Below are 22,940 nucleotides of genomic sequence, written 5' to 3'. Positions count from 1 at the left end.
TTCAAGAAATAGTTTTTATTTTCATACAAAAAGAGATTTGTACATAAACTTGCTAAAAGATGCATTTTCATGCAGACTCCTGCTCTATAATTTGATTGGCTAGTTATTACTTAAATATCTTAACAAACATATAAAATAATTTTATGGTAACTCAGATGGATTTCAAATGTACAAATGGTGTAAATCTGTTAATCAAATATATAAAAAAGTTTTTAAAGTAACATAGGTGGATTTCATATATAAATCAAAAATATAAAATATTACAAAAACAGTAATAAAATATTGCAGATCTACCTGTAACAACAAATAACTTCAAAGAGGGATTTCATAATATAAGATACTTTGAACTAGAAAATGACTGTTCATTCAAGTGGCAGTCCTTTTAAGTTGCATAACGACTGTTCACAACTATTAATGACTAATTTATCAAAGGTAATTTTTTGGAACTGTCAAAAAATGTGGTATGTGAATCAATGCTCATAAAGTAGGGTCTGCAACTAAGACTAGATAAATGTTGAGTGTTTAAATAAAATCTTAAAAATCTTGAGAAAGACTAAGACAGTTGAGGAAAGCCCAATCCTGTGAAGTTGTGAACAGTCATAATGGTTCAGTAATGACTGCCAGTGGAATGGACAGTCATTTGTTTTTGGTTCAAATAACAAATTGCACAATAAATAGCAAAGATAATGTTTCACAACAATGGTTTTGTATATTTCTAGCAATATAAAAAAATATAGAAAATATATTCAAGCAAGACTTCTTTCAATTTAAGTTCAAAATGTTAAATTACTAACTTTAACAATACTATTTGCCTCCTGGTATTATATAATTTTTAGAATTTTACAGACAAAAGATCATTTTGATTTTTTCCATAACAGAATTCTCATAATCATGCAAATATCTCATTTCTTTTTCAGGATTGATATAGAAATTTCATTCAAACATTTTATGATTGCATCTAAGAAAAAAATCATAAATATGTATTAAAATTTGTTGATATGAAAATTTAGATTAGACTTTTGAGTCTTCAATAATCAACAAAAGGAGTTTGGCATTATGATTGATGTAAATTTGCATAACTCCTTTTTGACTTGTGAATGTTTAAAAATCATACAGCATATTCTCAAAGAAAGGGCTGTTATGACCTGAACATTTAAACAAATACAGGCTTGTGAGAGTTCAAAAATAGTATATTCATTTAAAAAATAAGACTTAAAAGTTCTCATGAGTGATAAGAACCTGTACAATTCTATCTGAAGTTTTGTAAGACATACGATACAATGGCAATGTTTTTTAATGTTTCAATAATGTTTTAATGAAATTATAGTTTGACACTTAGTTGTGATCAAAAACTGTACAACCTTTAAAGAAATGAGTGCAAAGTTCAAAAAAAAATTCTGACTTTTTTCACAACCATAGAAGTTGTTTTGCCACAACATGACAAAAATATATCCTTTTCACATAAATATTTTGGAATTCTGAGATCCTTCTTATATATTCAAAAGATAATTATAATGGAGCAGATAATGAAAGATATTATTCTTTTCTCAATATTCAATTTTAGTTTGATGAAAAACAATCATGAATTATCTCCCCTGTTTTGCTGTAGTTTAAAAATGATCAAATATCAAAATAATTAGAAATAGGAACAAAATATGAGTAAAATCTTTTAAAAGATCTGAAACAGAAGAAAGACGCAGCATTTAGAGTCTTCATGTATAGAATCTGAGAGTATTGGTAATATTTAAATTGTCACAACAGTAAAGAAAGAATCACTTAGTTTCAATATTACTTCCATACAGATATAAGACCCATTAAACATAATTTAAAGTGATAATAATAAAACCCTTTACCCTTAATTTTGTTGAAATTGAGTATTAAAGTATTCATCAGTGTATCTATTTCCTATTTTGAAGAATTTTTCTAAGATCCCGGATAACCTCTTCAATATCAACCGTTGCATCTCCAGGCTTCTCTAAGAACTCATCCAAGTATCTCTCAGCAAATTCTTCTCGTGTTTCTTTCTCTCGCTTTTCTTGTTCCTGTATTTCTCTTTCTTTTTCAGCTATTTCCTCTCTCTTCTCTTTCTCTTGTTCAGCTTGTTCCTTCTTTTTCTCCTCAACCTTTTCTCTTCTTTCTTTTGCTCTTGCAGCTAGTTTTTCCCTCACAGCCAGCTCTCTTCTTTCTTTTTCTCGTTCATCAAAGATATTGTTAACAGCTTTTGACATTCCGTCAATGAATTTATCATGATCAATGTCTTCCTCCCCAAATGTTCTCCGACTTAGTCCTCGTCTGCTGTTCTGTTGATCTTTTCTGACCTTTGAACTGTATGACATCCCATGATTCAAAATATCAATGACATGGTTTTCATCAAAGCCTTTCTCCTGTAGATAAGAAGACATGTCATGAATAACGTCCTTCAAATATTTCTGTTCTTCTTCCTTTTTTTCATTCTTTACATCTTTCTTTTCAGTGTTTTTGTCAGTATTCTTCTGGAACCCTTCTGTGTGTCTTTTCATATCTAAACGTTTTCCTCTTTTGAGTTCTAATTCTTTCATTTCTGCCACTGCTGCTTTGCTTGGTTCAAATGAATCTGTGCTACGTTTGTTTGGACTGTCTGATGTTCCCAAAGCAATCAAAGAATAGCTATAAATAGATTGTTTAACAGGAAAATTTTAATCTTATTTACAATTTTGTTTTTATCTACAGCTAATTCAATATACGATGGATTCATTCATTTACTTGGTTACCAACATTTCTCGTTTTCTATAGATGTATAGATAAAACCATTGGTTTTTCACATTGTATTGTTTTACACTAGTCATTTTGGGGGGAGTTTATAGCTAAGGCTCTATGTTGAAGGCCGTATTTTGACCGATATTGGTTTACTTAATTACAAATTGTTACTTGGATGGAGAGTTGTCCCATTGGCCCTCATACCAATTCTTCTTACATCTATCTACATTCAATATAGACTCGCAGTATAATATTCCAATATCAATCTGGTGCAATTATAAATTTAAAATTTTTATAACTTACCTATTTAACTTCATATTATTGTTAGCACTTTCTTTCCCATTGTCGCAGACTTCTATTTTCCATAGTTTTTCTCCGACAATATTTTCTCCCCAATTATTGAGCGTCATCAATCGGAAATTGAGTCCATCACCGCTGTTATCTTCCTTCCTGGTTGACAACATCTGTGATACGGTACCAAACGGTGAGGTCAAGGTGATGCTGACATCCCCACGTCTCCCTGATTCAATGTCAACCCATAACATGGTGTGTTCTAAATGTTCAATATGTGTGTTGTGGTTGTCCTGACAAAAAGACATATCAACATGCTCTACGATACATCCATCTGCAGGCACATCTCTAGAAATATAATAGTTTGAGCATGAATAAGTATTTATAATAGTTATGGCGTTTCTGTCAATATTTTCATAATGTGCTGAAATCATTAATGCTGTTTTCCTAAACAACACTCTTTCTGTTTGGCTAATTATAATAAATCAGCTTACAAATTTTTAAAGGTGATATATTACTATGAAAACACCTGTAGATCCTATAAGATAAAAAGTAAAACAGAGCATTGTCATATCCTTGCAAGCAGATGGGACTGTATTTTAACAAACATTTTGAAAGTACGTATTACAAGGTAATACATAGTCTGATTTATAATGCATTCAACTGAAACAAAATTCTTACTTGATCTATAAATTGTCAATTTGTAAACTATAGAACAAATTTCAAATCATCATCATGAAGCATGACAAAAATGTGCCGAAAATCAAATTATATGTGTGAATTTTCTATATCCAAAGACCATGAATCTAAACGAAATCATCAGACCAGAATAAAATTCAATCTTGATCCCTAACTTGTCATGATAAAACTATTCACCTTACCGTAGATACTCGCTTATAAGTCGGAAGTTTGGGAGTAAAATTCAGAACCCAGAGAGGGGTACCGACTTATAAGCGAGATCTAGCGACCAGAGGAAAAATCCAAGCTCGAGAAAAGTGGTCAGGAGTGAATTTCCTGGTCAAAACTACGTTGGTGATTACCAAACCTACATAAATCCCTAAATTGAAAGTTTTTGGCGAAAATAAATGACTACAATACTGTCTATGTGTTTTATTTGTTCTCTGTTAACCTTTTTCTGACAATTTGTGTTGAATTGCCGACTATTTCCGGTTTGTGTATTGATTTTCATGGTCAAATGGTTTGTGCATAAACCCAAAAGAAAGAGCCAAGAACCAAAAAATGTAAACGAGATTACAATGTACCAACTATGTAAAAGGATGTATTCAGCGGAGTTATTGTGTCATTGTTGTGATATTATGATATCAATTCAATACTTATAAATCATACAATAATAAAAAATAATTTTGATAGTCATTCCTAAGATCAAAATATTATTTATTAAAATGTCTCAGGTAAAGTAAACACAAAGATTACAAAATTAATTGGCAAGCCAATATAATCCATTGATAACCCCTAATTAAGAGACAAAGAGTTGTATTCACTAAAGGTGTGAAAAATATCAGTGATTGGTGAACAGATGACACTAATGAGTTGGGAGTTATTTTAATAAAAAGTTGATTAGCTTCACTTAATTTTTTTTAATCCTTAATCATCACAATATAAAAAGAACTATGAAGTCTACATGATTCTTTAACACTGAGTTATGTGAGCTGGGAAAAATATTGATTGACTTTAATTTTTTTTAGGTTCATATTGGTTTATGTTCGCTTTTCTCAAACAATAGGTTGTTAGTCATAGCCTACAAAATCATTGATGCATTACGTAAACAACACATGGCTAATCTGTAATCAAACAGTGAACAAAACAACAGGAATAAATACATCTTTATTATTAAAAGCTATATAAATTATCAACATCAACTAAATTTAATTCAAACAAACATTCATGCAGAAAATGAATATAATTCCTGTATTTGCATTGGTTTTACCGGCGTTCAGTCACTGTCAGCTGCAAAAAAATGTCCCAATTTCGTCCGACTTATACGGGGGTCAAGACTAAATCCTCAGAATTTGGAGCTGAAAAGGGCATCCGACTTATAGTCGGATCGACTAATAGGCGAGTATCTACGGTATATCAAATCAATATCTCCAAGCATGAACTGAAAGATAGATGGATCGACACAGAAAGCTAACCATAAGTCCCCTTTCGACTTCATCAGTAGGGGTCTAGGGGACCAAAAAGATTGCTAAATTTACAACACCTACTTGTTGACCACATGGTCTGATGAATTACATTTGCCAGCCTCTGGTACATTCTTCCATCCAATAGCCATCTGAACCATCAAAGATACGTCCATCACACCAAATCCAAAGCTGTGACTACGATGATAGCCAGCACCATTGACCTCCCAGTCGTCTGTTACTGAGGGAATTCTACTTCCCTTGGCAATAATGTGTTGAACATCCCGCCATGTCAAATCATTACTAAAATGATATAGTATTACTATGCATGTGTTTTGTTGTTAAGTAAGCTTTACAAATATCATGCAACAAGTTTCTATCAAGGTTTTAATACAATTTTTTTGTGTATACTATATTTTAAGTGGGTACCAATTTTTGAGAATGGTTTTACCAGCAATTACAAGACAATCTATACTTCAATGAACATTTGAATTCATGGTTTACAAAAGTTGGTATCCTATGTACAATAATGAATCCATGAAATAAATGCAAATACATTATCCCTATTAGTCTTGAGAAATACTGATTTTACTTGCCTTAACAAAAATAAATAGACCCAGCAGTTTAGTACCTAGGAAATGAGTATATATATTTGACTTACTTGGCTTCCAGTACCAGGGCTAATGCTCCGGCAGCAAGTGGTGCAGCAGCTGACGTTCCTTCAAAGTTTTCTATACATCCCCCTCCAATGTCTGTTGTTACCTTAAATGAAAAAAAATACCTTTATTCAAATTTTGGAATCTAAACGAGGATTCTCAGAGGAACTATTCCACAAATCTCACTTTTGTGTATTCACCCCCACCTATGGTTCATTGGATCAAGTGATTAAAGCATTAATTGTGACAAGACTTACTTAATAGCATTGATGAACAACATTAGGAATTAAATTAGCACAAGCTTTTATGAAAAGCTGCTATGAAATAATACATATAACTTTGAGAGAATTGATTGAAAGCCAAAAATATGGTAGAATATGTTGACTACGTAAGTTCTTAATATAAAAATATTCAAGCCAATAAACTTACAACTCTGATTTTAGTTCTGCTCCCGTCTTCTCCAATGTGTTCCTCTCCTCCGCTAGGCACAACGGCAAAAGTTGAAGGACATTTCTCCATAAAGTATGGAGTTCCACCTCTATCAGTAATACTCCCTATAGATATAGTTTCTGGCATCCCTACATACCCGTCACAGTTACAATCGTCATCGTTACCGCCACCGTTACCAGACGCCCATACAAATATGTTACCTTTTCCTCCACGACCCTACAACATTATATGTAAAATCATAATTTATCCAAATGGAAATTTGAAACATTATTAATTTTTTGTCATGCCTTTTGATGGAGTCTAATGGGACTTTGTTATGTTTTTTAGCCTCTTAATGTCTGTGAATTCTAAATGTAATTTAGTACACCTTGGAGACAATCATCAAATAATTCTGATAAAAAATTTATGGATCATCTTGAACTTGGTATGATGTGAGGGTTTGTTTGATGTTGAAGACAATTCACTGTGACTGTCAGGCAAAGAACAGCAGTTGCTTTTGTCAAAAGCAAAACTTCTGTTGGATTGAGTAATATTTTGAACAGATCCTTTGATTTAGGAGTTGTCTGATTATTAATATGGCATATATACAACAGAAGAAAGTTTTACATGAAGCTTTTCTTTGTCTGAAATTTGAATTATTTTGTGTATTGCCTATAGAATGCACTCTCTCCTTTTTGCCACCCCTTTCCTCCCCTGAAATCGTTTTCCATTGACCTACCTCCCTTACACTTTTTTCTATTGAATTACCTCCCTTACACTTTTGTCTATTTGACTTACCTCCCTTACACCCTTTTCTATTGCTCTTATTGTTGCAGCTCCTGGTGCCTCTGTTGTAGCCCCATTATCCCTTGGACCCCATGAAGCACTGTATATATCAATATGTTGTCTTTTGAACTCCAAGGCTTTCCCTTCTAAAACATCTGTGATAGGTCCGTCCAATATCCTAATACCTAAAATATGAAATATACCAATGGTAAACTAGGATACCTAAAATATCAAATATACAGATGGTAAACTAGGATACCTAAAATATCAAATATATCGATGGTAATCTAGGATACCTAAAATATCAAATATACAAATGGTAATCTAGGATCAAATATACAAATGACGATATTGGTTACCTACAATATCATATACCGTATATTTTCGAATTTAAAGCGCATCGTTTTATAAGCCGCACGGCCGTTTTTAGGGGGGAAGATTGTTTTTGTCCTTACATAAAACGCACCTGAATATTAAGCGCACACTGAAGAAAACGTATATTTATTCTACTGACCTGATAGTGTCATGAATATTTTCTCCTTTTGTAACTCACACCGTAATTTGTTTCATTTCTATTTTCAGATTGGTGAGAAAGTTGAGAGTATTTTTGAATATATTTATTTGTGTCATATTAAAATAAAAAATCGTAATAAAATAATTATACTTTTCTCATTGTTTTAATTATGCCAGTTTCGTTTGATGTTTTTTGTCAACAATGGCCATGTGTTGACAGCTTGGGTGTCCATTGAACCTTGTTGTTTTGATTAAAATTAGTATGGTATTGATTGCTTGTTTATTGTTTGAATTGGCATTAAGGATTTAAATTAATCTTAAAAATGTATGCATGAAAGGTCACCCAAGCCATAAAACTGCCATTGTTTACCTTGATTATGACCTACTTACCTGTACCCACGTGTGAAAACTGTTCACCCAAAAGTCAGATTTTTTTATAATTAAATCAATCTTAAGAACTTTATTGTTGTCTATAAAATAAAAGTTGAAGTTCTGAACGTAACAAACATTTTTCAATTTTAATTTGGATGAATACAACAAACAAAACAATTTACTTTTTGCAAGTCATTGTCTATTTTTAAATGAATTGTTATGAGCAATGACAAGGGGGATTAAAATAAGACGGCAATAAATAAATGTTTTGACAGATTAAATTATAAAAATTAGTATTCTTTTTTTTTAGTTAAACATACAATAATATTTCGTAAAGATATTTCGTTTTGAAACACAATAAAACGACAAACAGTTACCCTTCAGTATTTTATCCTGTTTGGTACCTCTTCTCAAACACGATTATCTCTCTTTGTTTATGAAGCACTTTAAAGTGTCGATTTAAGCACATGCATCACCATCGTCATTTAAAGAAACTTGTAATATTGGCAAGACACACAATCACTTTCTTTATCATTTCATTAGAAAATTTTATATTAAAACACATTAAATCAACTAACAACTACATATTTATGATAAATACACAATTAATATCCTGTATGGACACAGTTATCTTTCTTTGTTTACGAAATGAACACTAACACATGGTTATCGACTTCCTGTAAACCAACAATGATTGAATGAAATAAAAACAAACGATTTAGTTAATATATTTATTTATTCATAACAAAATATGCAACATTAACAATTTATCAAGTCACTGCAAGCACTTGACAATCTGACTGTTTCCAGAAAACAAATCCAGATATTTTTTTTTTCACCGTCGTCCTGAAAACAGAAAATAATACTTACATAACACGCACCCGAATATAACACGCAGGGACAAAGACAGAGAAAAAAACCTGCGGCTTATTTAACGATTTATACGGTATACTAATATATGATCTAGGATACCTAAAATATCAAATAAACTGTTGAAGAACTGGAATACTGTAAAAGAGGAAATTCTTTGGATCTTGTTTTGATTTTCCACACCTATGCCTATTTCCCAAATACTTTAAAATTAGCCATATATACAATTTCTGACAAAAGATTTGTTTTGCCTCAGTTCATATGTTTTCCTTTTATCTTGCATTTTACACAAAATATGATAAGTTGCCTAATGATAAATATCCTTACCTCCAATGCCTGCACCATATGCTATACCAACTCCACAGTTATTGTTATTTGCGGCACCCACTATTTCTCCAGCACATCTTGTTCCATGGCTAAAGAACAAAAATTGAAATTGAGCAAAAAAACCCATCTGGCCCGAGACCACAATTAATTTCTATATCATTTCTTTATAACGTTTTGTCGCATTTAAAAAATTTTAATTGTTCTTTTTGTCTATTTTTTTGTGTGTGTAATGTACAGTACAAGTCCAAAGATATATGCAATTTTCAGAAAAATTGCATCATTACATCATACAAATTTGGCCAATACACATCCCTACCCCTATAGGCAAGTCAAGAGATGTTCCGAAAAGTGTAAATATAACCTTTTTGCACCTGGCCTAATCACTCTTTCCTTATTGAAATCAGTTAAAATAAAACATCCAAAAGTTTATTTCAGCTCTCTTCTTTCATTTCCACCCCAGAAAAGCTAAGAAATGAATGAGAAAGGGAAAGAAAAAAAATTAAGAAGAAATACACTATAACTAAAGGGAACTATATTCATGAACAACGAAAAGAAGGGTCATTAATTGTGGTCTTGGGCCATCTTGTCTCTGTATGAGCCTCCTTTATAAGGAGCACCACCATGAGCATATTAAGGAGGACATTTGGAGCCTGTATCAGTACAGATGGATGTGAGCATTTGTTAACAAAATCTCTCATGTGATTTTATCCTTATTTAATTTAATTTTGGATGTAACACATCTTCTGATTGGCTGACATTATTTTGTTATAGCCCATATACATAATTTAGTCATGTGACCATGACGTCATCAACACTTTTTCATGGTTTTCTACGGTTTAAAATGGAATTTAGAAATAAATTATAAGAAATGACTGTAATATTTTTTCTGTCTTTTCGAACTGACATAAAAAATTTGGTGCACACTGTTAAATAATCTGCTACACGCATTATTCAGTGTGCAACAAATTTTGTATGTTATTTCTTCATAGACAGAAAAATATTAATTTCATTCCTTAAACAAACCAGAACATAGACAAAGGTATAAATAACTGGTTAGTATGGCTAAATAATGACTGGATTAAACATCTAGAAATAGCCATGTTGGAAAAAGGATTACAGACTTAGTTTGAATAATGTTTGATTTTATGTGAAAATTCACCAAATGGTTAAGAAATGGTATAACCATGTATGGCTTTGAATATCTCCACTAACAGCAATTATTTTACCTCAATTCTTAAAAAAAAATCTTATTTTTGCTGGTAATTGGTATTACAACATTAAAATTGAAAAGGAAAGGATTTATAAGAGGGTGGTAAAGGGTTATTTTCATGCAATGTTTACGGCCTTTTTATTTAACGTGTTTTCGTGTTTTGGTGTTTTATTTCTCGTTTTCTCGTGTTTGGTACGATGTGCGTGCTTCGTATTTCCCCTTATTTATTTTCCGTGTTTCGTGTCGGTGCTCTTAATTTCTCGTTCTTGCATTGTTCCGCATTTGATTAAAAAGAAAATTCACGGAACTAACTCAAAGTCAGTGAGTTATAGTACCTTTTGAAACGTGTTTAATATAATAGAAATTAATGTATATTGTGCCATTCTACTTTCTATTGTATATACATGTAATAATGTCCATCATAATAATATTTTTTTCAAATCAGATGCAAGTAGCATACGCTACAAGGTGACCACAAGGTCTTTATGTCCATTAAAAATTTCTACATGATCTCCAAGAACGGCTGAGTAATAACTGCTGGTACTTTTTTTTTTTTTCGTGCTACGTTTTTGTGATTTTTATTTCACGTGTTTCCGTGTTCAGTACCCCCCTTTACCACCCTCTTATAATAATTCTTTTGAAAAAAGTATCATGCAAGTTAATTCCAAGCTAAAGGAATTAAAAAAAAACAAACAAAAAATATGACAAAAACAAATTCAACACACCAATTAAACACGAAAAATTCATCAGCTAGATCATTCCAGGAAGCAAACAAAAATTTATAGACAAACCACAGACAAACAAACAAACAATTAATAAGATAAAAACAAAACAATTTCCATATGATCAAATAAAATGAAGACAAACAATATGAAGACATATATAACATGCCCATTTACATGCAACAAATGTTATTTCTTTGAGCTTAGACTCAATTATATTACCTTAGATTTCCTATGTAGCATTAATAAAATAAACAATGTAATACAATTGTTTTATTAACATGTTTAAGAGCATAAAGACTAATTTCCATATAATACCTGAAATTTAATTACATTTCAGCTAAAAAAAAATCCCAACATCATCTAAGTTTCAGGTGTGTGAGATGATTTTGTAATATTTATCAATTTTACTGGAAACAGATAGTGAGAAAATATGGAAGTCCTGATACCGATTACGACTGCTGTTGGTTCAAGTCAGTTATATTTATTTTACGCAAAATGTTTCATTATAATTGTTAGTTTAGTTTTCTATACAGTATGGGTTGAAGCCCTTGCATTTTCCTATACTGTGGATTCATTTATTTTTGTGGGTACTGATTTTCATGGTTTTGGCAAAGTTGGCTTACATTCCTTTAGAAAATTTGTAATTGGTTGAACATTTAACTTTGTGGTTCCCCTGTTCACTCAAAAATTGGGATCCAACGAATATTAATGAATCCAAAGTAATTGCACCCATTCACTTCATTTGAAAGTCAGTGTTTAGTTGTCTTATTGGCAACCATACAACACATCTCTTTTTCTATATATATACATTTATCTATTAGGGTAATTTTATAACATCTTTAGATGTTGATTAACCCCTTATTTTAAGAGCGACAAATACATATTAAACTGTATACCTGTTATCACTGTTAGAGACATCAGGCATTGGGTCATTGTCACTTTTGTCATTCATATCAGCACTCAGATCGGGCCTCTGTAGATATAAAACAATAAATTTAAGAATTTGGAAAGTTATGCAAATCTACTTGCAATGATATGATGATTAAATCTATACAAGGATATATATGTAGTCAATGTGTAATTTCAATTATAAGCATGAACTAATTGTATTTCAAGTTAATGCCCCATGATTGAAATTTTTACAATTTCTATTTTATAGTAATGGACACCATCTTGTTTTATATTAAAAGCAACAATTAAAGTGCTTGTGAGAACTAAGTGGAAAAAATTGCATTCAATTTGCAGTAGGAACTTAATATTAAACACTGCATTGAAGGGCAATATTTTGTTATGGAGGTTTCAATTACAAATATTAACAAAGGAAGATAACTCCAATTTCAAATATCACTTTTACATCCCTCTTCTCCTAAATCAGCTACTTGAGTCATGCACCATGCACAGTTTATATAATTTTCTTGAAAAGTATGATTACATATTACATAGACAACAGTTCATAACTTGAATATCTGAGCATATATATATCATGGACAACTTTCTTTTAAATGTCCATAAATAGAATGTTGAGCTCAATGCACCATGCTTTGTTTATTAGTGATTAAGTATTGAAATTTGAAAAATGATAAAAACCAAACACACCACATAAGGGTTCTGATTGCATCAATGCATCTTTACCCTACAACAGCTGAAAACTTACATAATTATCTTTGATATCAGGATGTGTATGGTCTATCCCGTCGTCAAGGATACAGATAGTAATATTTACACCAGTGTAGCCATTCTTCCATGACAGTACAACGTTTAAATCTACGTCTACTTCTCCACCTGTCTGACCATCATTGTGCTAAAAAAAGAAATAGCTTGGATTTAAACTTATATATATGCATATATAACAACACGATTACTCACAGAGATGAAAATGTTAACTGCAGAAAGATTGAGATGATGTACAGAAACAAGAATGTGTCTATAGTACGCGGATAACCCAGATGTACACACAATCATTTTCTAAGTTCAGTGGACCTTGAAATTGGTGTCAAAACTCTAATTTGGCATTAAAATTACAAATATCATACCAAAGGAAACATGTGTTAAAAGTTAACTGGACTTAAACTTCATAAACAACTACCTTGACCATAAACTTAAACCTGAAGCGGGACAACCAGTATGAATGGATGGATGAAGGAACGAATGGATGCATAGAAATAAATGGAGAATGTGTCCATGGTACACAGTTGATACTCAGCTTACATATTTCTTTATAAAGGGACATAACTCTAGAAAGGTAATAGTGACTCCACCCAAATTCAAACATAATCTGAGTTTTCTGGAAATAAGCATTGTGTATAAGTTTCAAAACATTTGGTTGAGACAAACTAAAGTTAGAGCACACAACAAACGGACAGACAAGGATAACACAAATTAATTCCCCCTTCGCTGTGGCATCAAAATAAATATCTCAAAATGTATCAATACTTACACAATACCATTGATCTTTATAAAAAGGATCATTAAATTTGATCTCTGGATTAGGAATTCCATCTTTACGAATGAGCCTTGATGGTTCCGATCGGTAGTAGATAGAGTTATCTGTGATATGTTTAAATGGCAGTTCTACTTGTTTGTCATGGATTATATCCCTTTTAACTCTTGTCAGTTCTTTTTGCTGCTCTGCTAATTTCACCTGTAAATAATGTCTTATTATGTAACAATGAAATAATAATGCAAATTCAGAAATTATTGCAATTTTTCAAGAAAGGACAAAAATGAAAGGTATAAAATAATTTTAGGAAAATCTGCATACAGAAAGTGGTATCTGTTAATTCACATACCTCTATTTAATCAAAAGACAATTTTTAACAAAGTCTTAATAGTTATCAAGGGTACCAAGATTAGAATTTAGTACGCCAGACGTCTTAAGTCAGGAACCTGATGTTCAGTGGTTGTTGTTGATGTGGATTGTAAGTGTTTCTTGTTTCTCGTTATTTATATAGGAAAGATGCATGGTTATCCTGTTTAAATGGTTTTACACTTGTCAATCTTGGGGCCCTTTTGATAGATTGATGTTTTGTGTGAGCCAACGCTCCGTATTTAAGGCCGTCCTTAGACCAATTATGGTTTACTTTTACAAATTGTGACTTGGACAGAGAGTTCTCTTATTGGCACTCATATCACATCTTCTTATATATACTAATATGGCATTTGCAAAATGTATCACTCTTACTTTTTGATATTGAATAATCATTACATGCAGTCCTTCAAATTGATGTTTAAACCAAATGTTGAAAAAAAGAAGCCATTATTCAACTTTAAAATAAAGTGGGTTTTTTTCATGGCCAACTTTTATGTGGGTACTGAAAATGTATTTTCAATAGATTCTAATTTGTTGAACAATTTATTCATGAAAATTAACTAACAACGAAATAATTATGGATTCACAGTCATGCATGAGGTTGTAAGGGCACAATCAAAAACATTATTTTGTTTATCTATACATGTACCTCACTATGCTCAATCTGTTGTCTGTAACCTTACCCTATAATCTGTCCTGAGTTTGTTTACATGATCAACAGCACTTCTTTTAGATCTATGGCTGACTTCTTTGTGACGTAAAACTACAAACCCCAGCGATGGCAACTGTAAAACAGGAAATCATTTCATGATATATCTCATATGAAGAATTATGGCATCACTTTTAAAATTCACTAGCATATTTTCTTAATCTTTGCATTTCTTCAAATGTTGAAAATAGTTAAATTACTGTGACAAAAGCAAGAATCGAATATATCATTTTAACATTTTTTAATATTCAACGTTTTTCATTTTTTTTTTAATGTGTATACTTACACAGGCACTTGTCTCAGAAAAAAAATTCCTATATACCTTATTATAACACAAGGTACTTAACTTGCATTTTAGAAAAATGTTAGGTGGTGACGAAGTTCCGTTATATGCCGCTTTATAGGCTGTCAACCCCACTAAAGCTTGTTATATCGTAAGCCTAAATTGATTTATCTATACAATGGTGTATAACATGCCTACATTTGTTGTCGGAATCATCCGTAGCAATCCTTCAAAAGTATGTCAATCGTAATAATTTTGCAAACCGCTGAAGAATTGGCAATAAACGGCCGCAGTAAATGATTTATTATAAAAATCGTTTTAAAAAACCTGTTAGTTTTCGTATGAATAGAACTTACATACAGTTAGTAAAATTGTATGATATACCGTTAAAAAAATCTAACAAGTGTTGTTTGTGGTATGTCTAATAAGTTACAAATTTTCCCATGACGTCAATGTCTTTCAGACTCTCTCTTGACTTTACGTATGAAATGAAACAAGATCAGATAACTCCGAGCATCATTTAGACTTTCCCATAGAATTGACCAATCGGAAACCGAGATATACAAGGAGCATGACGCGTTTATTGCCAATTCTTCAGCGGTTTGCAAAATTATAACGATTGACATACTTTGGTAGGATTGCTACGGATGATTCCGACAATAAATGTAGGCATGTTATACACCATTGTAAAGATAAATCAATTTAAATTTACGATAAAACAAGCTTTAGTGGGATTAACAGCCTATAAAGCGGCATATAACGGAACTTCGTCACCACCCAACAATTTTCTAAAATGCAAGTTAAGTACCTTGTGTTATAATAAGGTATATAGGAAAAAAAAATTCTGAGACAAGTGCCTGTGTGTACTTATTCCAAGGAAGATACATACACGGCTTCTCGAGTTACATGTAGGATGTCCAAGGGAAATAACTTCATATTTAAAAAGAAACTTTTACATAAATACTTGCCCTGACAATGCCTGAAAGTCACAAGAATGCAATTTAACAAATAATATAAATTTCCAAGGGACATCACTCTCTTAAAAATATATGAATAGGACTAATAATTTAACTTGTCTAGAAGTCTTAGACATTTTTGATATCAACTATTTGATATCAACTATTTGATATAAAATTTCATTAATATCAGCCAGTTAGAAATGCAGGGTGGGAGCAGTTTCATCATATGCAATGAACTAGTTCCACATAATTTACAGAAAAAAGTTGATTAACCCTGCTTTTCTTTTTTTATAATTTCAGACTCTTCAAAACATTGCTATGATATTAACCTTTCAAACGTTACTTATATAAATAGCCAAGTAGTGCTAACAAGGCAATATATAGGATGAGAAACAAATATTCTCCTATCAAAATATATCATTAGACGATTAACCTTATAGCATTTTTTTTCAAAACTATTAAATTAAATAGCATTACAGCATTGTAGAAATGTGTTTTGGGAAAAATTGTGAGTTTAAGTTATTTCATTCTTGTAATGAATCCATCCAACATCTATCATATAAATCAATATTAAATAAAACTTCTATTACATCTTCTTCAACTTCAAATCCATGATCCGCTAGCAGATCGTCTAATGTGGATCTCTTGTGTAGTTCAACAAGGAACTGGTTTACGTAATGTCCATCATCAGCATTGAGTGGGAGGGCGTTCAGTAAACATAGACATGCTGCAAACAGCACAATCAACCTTCTCATAATCAGCATGCTGAAAACAAACAAAAGTAAATGTTTATCTACATTTGGAATCAAGTATTATTATTCATACCACATCTATTTTTTTTAATGATAATCCTATAACACTTTCCCAAATTTAAGCTCATTCCCTTCTTGAGTTAAGTGCATATTTATGATTTTTCATAAATTCTTCAATTGCAGTTTAAATTACTGCTAAGAAAGTACAATTTACCATTTAAAACATTTCTTATACATGTGTTCAAAATATTAAAAGCTCATTATCCATGATTTCTGAATGCCAGAAACAGCAATTCAATACACAAAAAAAACCCACCTAAAACGCATAACAGCCTGAGGTCTACAATAGGAACAAGTAAACTGCGAGCTACTGCTCACTGATGATACCCCCGCCGCAAGTGGATAATATTAATAGTGTAAAAATATGCAAGTGTTCGGTAAACAGGAAGTTGTCAAGTGATCAATCTGAAAACGCATCACACGGTATAGCTGACTTATATAAATCCTGAAACAAAATTTCAGAAATCCATGTATTGTAGTTCCTGAGAAAAATGTGACGAAAATTTTCAACTTGGCTATCATGTGTAAAATCGTACAAGTGTTCGGTAAACAGGAAGTTGTCAAGTGATCAATCTGAAAACGCATCACACCGTATAGCTGACTTAGATAAACCATGAAACCAAATTTCAGAAATCCTTGTATTGTAGTTCCTGAGAAAAATGTGACAAAAGTTTCATGGGACAGACAGAGGTAAAACAGTATACCCCCCTTTTTAAAGCGGGGGTATAATAATAAAGCAGGTTGCCACATTAAACCTATTCCTTGTGTCTTTAGATATAGGAAGATGTGGTATGCCAATGAAACAACTCTCCATCCAAGTCACAATTTGTAAAAGTAAACCTTTGTCAAAGTAAATGCCTTTGCATTTTTAGTCTTTTTTAAAGGATTAAATGCTTAATTTTTTTGTATTTTTAATGCTCTTGGCACAAACATGTATAGTATACAAATACAGCATATGAAAAATAAAACAGCAAACAGCAAAAAAAAAAAAAAAAAAATTGAACATGCTGAAAAAGAAATTATTGACCTAAGGTCAAATGTTACACATGCATGACTTAAAGTTTCATATGCAAATATAACATGGTTAAATATAGTTATTCAGATTAAAAGAAACATCCTCAACAGGTTTTCATGACATGTACAACATAAATTATATTCAAAGACATCAGTGTAAGATTTTACATACATATTTATATATATTTTTCTTATGTCATGAAAACCTGCTGATGACGTTTCTTTTAATCTGATTACTTATTATAAATATATACGTATGTATATATATATGAAGATTTTATAAATATCATTCCCAATTCTTTCTTAGCTGAATAAAGATAAAATGAACTTTTGGGTTGTACAAAGTTTAAATGAACATCTTATATCATACCTAAATATTCTTTCAAATTAAACTTTAAGAATTATACACAGACATCATTTTCAGATTAAATATCCTTTGCTATCATACAATGTCATATTAGTCATTTGCTGTCTCTGGTGGAGAGTTGTATCATTCCCTAGCTTTTTTGCGTTTTACAAAATTTTTAATCAACATCTTATATATCATACCTAAATATTTTTTCAAACTTTAAGGATACACAGATATCATTTTCAGATTAAATGTCCTAAGCTATACAAACATGAATTGAAGAATCAACAATATGTTTAAATTTTCTTTTGTGTAATGGCTGTAACAGGTATCCTAATTATTGACATGTTAAATTTTGTTATTTGTTAATTTCAATTTAATTAGGTAAATTAACACTCAAAGGTACATGCCAAACTTAGTAATGAACTAAGAGACCAATTAACATAAATTTCAACAAAGTAAACAAACAACAATTACATGTACCTGAATTTATACATACATGTATTTAATTATTTAGTAGGAAGTCAGAGAATAGTTAAGGCAATTTTACTGATGTAGTAAGTTATCCATATCCCTAGCAACCTCACGAAAAAGTTTCCCTGATCTAAACTTTTATCTTTATTTTTAAAGTTGCCCTTGTTCTTATGATTATATCTTATTCCATTGGTTGTGTTCTAACAATGAAATAAATATATGTGCTTTTTTATTGCATCAAAAACAAAATGAAAGGATTTTTTCCTCTTTTTTTGTTTGTATTACAGTGTATACAATTATTCATATTGAACATGTTGAATACATAGCGTTTTTCTTGATTTCATAATAAAAATTAGGGATGTCAAAATATCTTAAATTTGATACTCGGATACTTGGTCATGATACTCGAGTACTTGCGAGTACTCGGATGAATCTTAAACGTCTATTGAAAACTTTAGATTTAAGGTGGGATGCAGTGTTTTCATGAACATATTAACAAACGACAAACGTACAACAAACATAGCTTGATCTTCTGTAATCTTTGTGTCAACAAAACAATGGTTTACCGGCCGTCATTTATCAAATAAAAATCATAATAACAACTATTGTTTGTGTACATGTTCATTAACCAAATTTAAATAAAATCGAAAATATTTGCATACAAAATCCGACAAAGTAGACAATATATGTGTCATCTGTTCTTGAGGAGTAGGCATTTTTTTATGATACGACTTGTCCACTAATTTGTAAACAACAATATTGGACTTCAAATAACTTGTGCTCTTTTGTGTTGCTAAGACTTTTTAATTTTTGTTTTTGCACTATCGTTTGTCTGATTTTCTTCTTTTAGCAATGATGTTGTAAATATAAAAAAAGATGCAGTATAACAACTCTTCACAAGAGACAAGAATGTCACAGCAACTATAGGTCACCGTACGACCTGCAACAATGAGCAGTTTGTTTTCGATTTTTGGTTGGATTGTCGATCTCGTACTTTTGCCTATCTTTAAAATGTAAATCAAACAATTAGTTAAGTTTCAAATACAGAGTAATTAAATTAATTAATTAATTTAAATGTACATCTCATTGGCGCATACCAATCACTTTTACATAGAAGCCTTGATTAACAACAAAGGTAAGTTTTTTTACGGTTAATAATGACCCAACTATTAATCCATGAATTCAAAGTGTTATTCCGTGTACAAACACCGTTAGAATTTCCCCAATCAGTTACGTAGGGTTCGCCGCATGTCACTTTGATTATGGTCTTGTTTAGAAATATGCTGTGTTTAACAATTTCAAACGAAAGACTGTTTGACTTTTAATATTTTGTTACAATTAGTGCACATGAAAACATTTTCTTGGAAGGAAAGTTTGTTGCTGGTTCTACTTTAACAAAAAGTATCATCCGGATAAGCATATTTATGTTGTTAATTGATTTAATTTAGTACTACGAAGGCGATATTTCAACGGAACTAGAGTGAGTGAAAATGTGAAGAAAAATATCTCAAGATGTGTAACAGGCAAACGAGAATCCGAGTACTAAAACTGTACTCGAGTACTCGGCCTTTCGATCGAGTACCCGAGTACTCGAGTACTCGTTGCCATCCCTAATAAAAATCTATCTACCAAAATTTAAATATTTATAGATATTGACACAAGACACTTAACAGCATAAAGCTTTCTGAATAATATGTTACAGCTTTATTTTATAAAAAAAGACATAAAACTTTAGATAGTATCAGAGACATATATACATATATGTGTATATTTGTCTCTGATAGTATCAACTAGTCCTCGAAAATTTTCTTATCATGTTAATGAAAAAGTAAAATATGAACCATGTTAGGGAAGATATGATATTTTAATGACTTGACTTTAAGAAGTTTCTTTTTAAGTAAATATCTCTTATATTCTCAATGATCATGAATTTTTTTTTAGCATCAACTTTACTATTTCTTGTTTGTCTGAATTCTTCAAAGAATAAACAAATTTTCTATACTAAAATGACATTTATTGTTTAAAGATACCATATATTTGATCAGAAACTTGCACTTAAGATCGAAAATTCTGTAAAATCTTGAAACATCATGCTGCCTCAAATTTTTTTTTAAAGATAGTAAAGAATGAAAAAATGAAATCAAAAACTGGATTTTAATATTTATCCTTAAAAAAAATATGTTTGAATAACAACTAACAACCTCATGAACAATGTATCAACTTATTTAAATTTTCACTTTTTATTTGCATCGTAAAATTTGTAATAACCTAAATGAATATCAACCATTTATTGTAAACCTTCATAATAATAGTATATTTTCATTTGAAACTAATGGCATAACTGGTCTACAATTCATAAAATATAGTAGGAAAGAAATCTTCCTAAAATTTCATGTCTCTGATTTTCTCAAGGCTTTTAGTTTTGCATCCAGGTGATGCAAACCAAATATGGCAGGACCCCCTTTATCAATGCGTATGCGTTTTCCACAATTTCTGTCAAAAAGAGGGGTTAAGAAGGAATTCTTTCCACATGTACACTTTCAGAGATCAAAAACCATGTACACGTACATGGACATTTAAGAGATTTAACCATTTACAAAATTAAAACACATTTTTCTTGTATGCTTTAAATTAAACAAATGAAACACTTACCAAACTTAATTCCTTTTTCCTGCTTCAAATGATTCCCTTATATTTATAATCCAATTTCTAGTATCTGTTTATGTGGCAATATGGCAGAATTTAGAGGTATAAAAATACGACGATTCTCTTGTTATTTAATTTCACAGTGAATAGATTTAAATCTTTCAAGTTCATCGAATTCTCTTTTACCTGTGTGACACACTTCAATGATTTTACCTACAAATATACCCTTAATTTTTAAATGATAAAACGTTATTGGAGAATTCATCATTATGGTTTACATGTATTTATCCACAAAATGTATATCCAAAGCAATAACAACTTTAAGATTTCAATATATTTATACAATTAAAGTTTGAATGACGTGTAACAATTTATTCTTTATTCAAAATCTGAAGGACAAAAGCCTCAGGAAGAGATATTATCTGATTATCCCAATACATGTTCAGTGAGAAAATAAAAATTATAATTGGAACTAAATTTCATTTTTCATGTCTGTAAGAAAATTAAATGCAAAATATATTTTTATAACATTTTTTTTTATTTCATTTTTTAAAGTGATATTGCTTGTGCAAGTTTTATGTAGTGTAAACATTGACATGGAATTCAATTTCAATGATTATAGGAAAAATGTCCCATACAACATCTCTTAGTGAGTCATTGCCCCAGCCCCCCTCTTACATGTCTTATGAAAATTTCTGGATCTGCCACTAATAGTACACATGAATTTTTAGCCACCAAAATGCGCAAAATGTAAATTGCAGGAGTTTGTAAGTTAGTAATAGGTTATCAGTACAGAGCGGAATTGTAAGTCATAATAATTTGGGCAAGACATCCTTAAGAACCCCATTTGTGTAGGTCTTTGCTTGATCATCAACAGGAAAGGGGGGGGTCAAGGGAACACATGTATACATTCCCTAGCTTATTATTAAATCTCCCATTATTCACATTTTGTTTAATCATACTATGAGAAATTTATTGGAATACTAGTAAATGGTTGTTTTTCTTTAAATCACATAGTTGAAAGACATCAGACCACAACTGTTTTTCTTCTTTTAAAATGTAACATACATGTCATAAAGATATTTCCAAGATTTGCCTAGTGTTTTAAATTTTGCATGTTATATTATTAGCATGTTTGAGGGGGGAAAGGACCTTTTTCAGGACTCCGGGATTGGGTGTTTTTAAGCTCAGGATTTCAGGATTTACACCTTTGGTGTCTGGGAATTCTTTTTTTCAAATTTTGGGATCTAGGATTTAACTTTATTTAACAGGATTTTGTGTTTTTAAGCCTGTGATTCCGGGATTAGGACCCCTCCTACCTCCCCCTCATGTTTACATGGCATCAACCTCTGAAACATTGTATTTTGAACATTAAAATGACCTTGAATAATTGAATTCACAATATATATTATAAATTCTTAAAACAAATAATGACAAAAAGTGTTCAGTAACTAACTATTTATCTAAATCTAGTCAATACATGCAATTCTAAGATCATCTTTTGATTTAACCTTTCACTCCTACGAAATGAATGGAAAGGTTTGCGTCACAAAATTCAATTCTATTATACACTAAAAAAACTTAGTTTATTACCTACCAAAATATGTCACAAAAACGATCAAAAACATGATTCTCTTTTGTATAATTTCTATTTATCTACTTATAATCTATTTCTGGTTGTTTCCTCTGACGTCAGTTCGTCTTAAGGGTATATTACATTTAAAAGTATTATTATGGTTCAATTGAAAATCGTGTGTTTAAATTTGTTGACAGGTAAACCAAAATCTCAGGTGAGGCTGAAATAACCGCGGGAAAGTATTGATTTAAAC

General features: G+C 31.0%; 1 protein-coding gene across 3 annotated transcripts; it reads right to left on the bottom strand.

The window, feature by feature from the left end:
• Positions 1-22,940, bottom strand: LOC134686698 (PC3-like endoprotease variant B). Of its 3 annotated transcripts, none has more exons than XM_063546381.1 (13): positions 22,709-22,940; positions 16,407-16,581; positions 14,549-14,650; positions 13,494-13,697; positions 12,711-12,857; positions 11,953-12,029; positions 9,122-9,210; positions 7,052-7,224; positions 6,254-6,490; positions 5,830-5,930; positions 5,253-5,471; positions 3,040-3,375; positions 1-2,646 (listed from the first exon to the last, which is right to left on the bottom strand). In XM_063546381.1, the coding sequence occupies exons 2-13, from the start codon at positions 16,578-16,580 to the stop codon at positions 1,899-1,901; spliced, it is 2,607 nt and encodes an 868-aa protein (XP_063402451.1). In that variant the 5' UTR covers position 16,581; positions 22,709-22,940; the 3' UTR covers positions 1-1,898. The 3 variants fall into 3 exon arrangements, with proteins under 3 accessions (XP_063402451.1, XP_063402450.1, XP_063402452.1); XM_063546380.1 differs by lacking the exon at positions 22,709-22,940 and adding an exon at positions 21,118-21,288; XM_063546382.1 differs by lacking the exon at positions 22,709-22,940 and adding an exon at positions 18,192-18,292.

The sequence above is a fragment of the Mytilus trossulus genome, chromosome 10 (assembly GCF_036588685.1).
Source record: "Mytilus trossulus isolate FHL-02 chromosome 10, PNRI_Mtr1.1.1.hap1, whole genome shotgun sequence".
NCBI classification, from domain to species: domain Eukaryota; kingdom Metazoa; phylum Mollusca; class Bivalvia; order Mytilida; family Mytilidae; genus Mytilus; species Mytilus trossulus.
The sequence above is the reverse complement of the archived record's forward strand: the minus strand, read 5'-3'. Positions and strand labels throughout refer to the sequence as shown.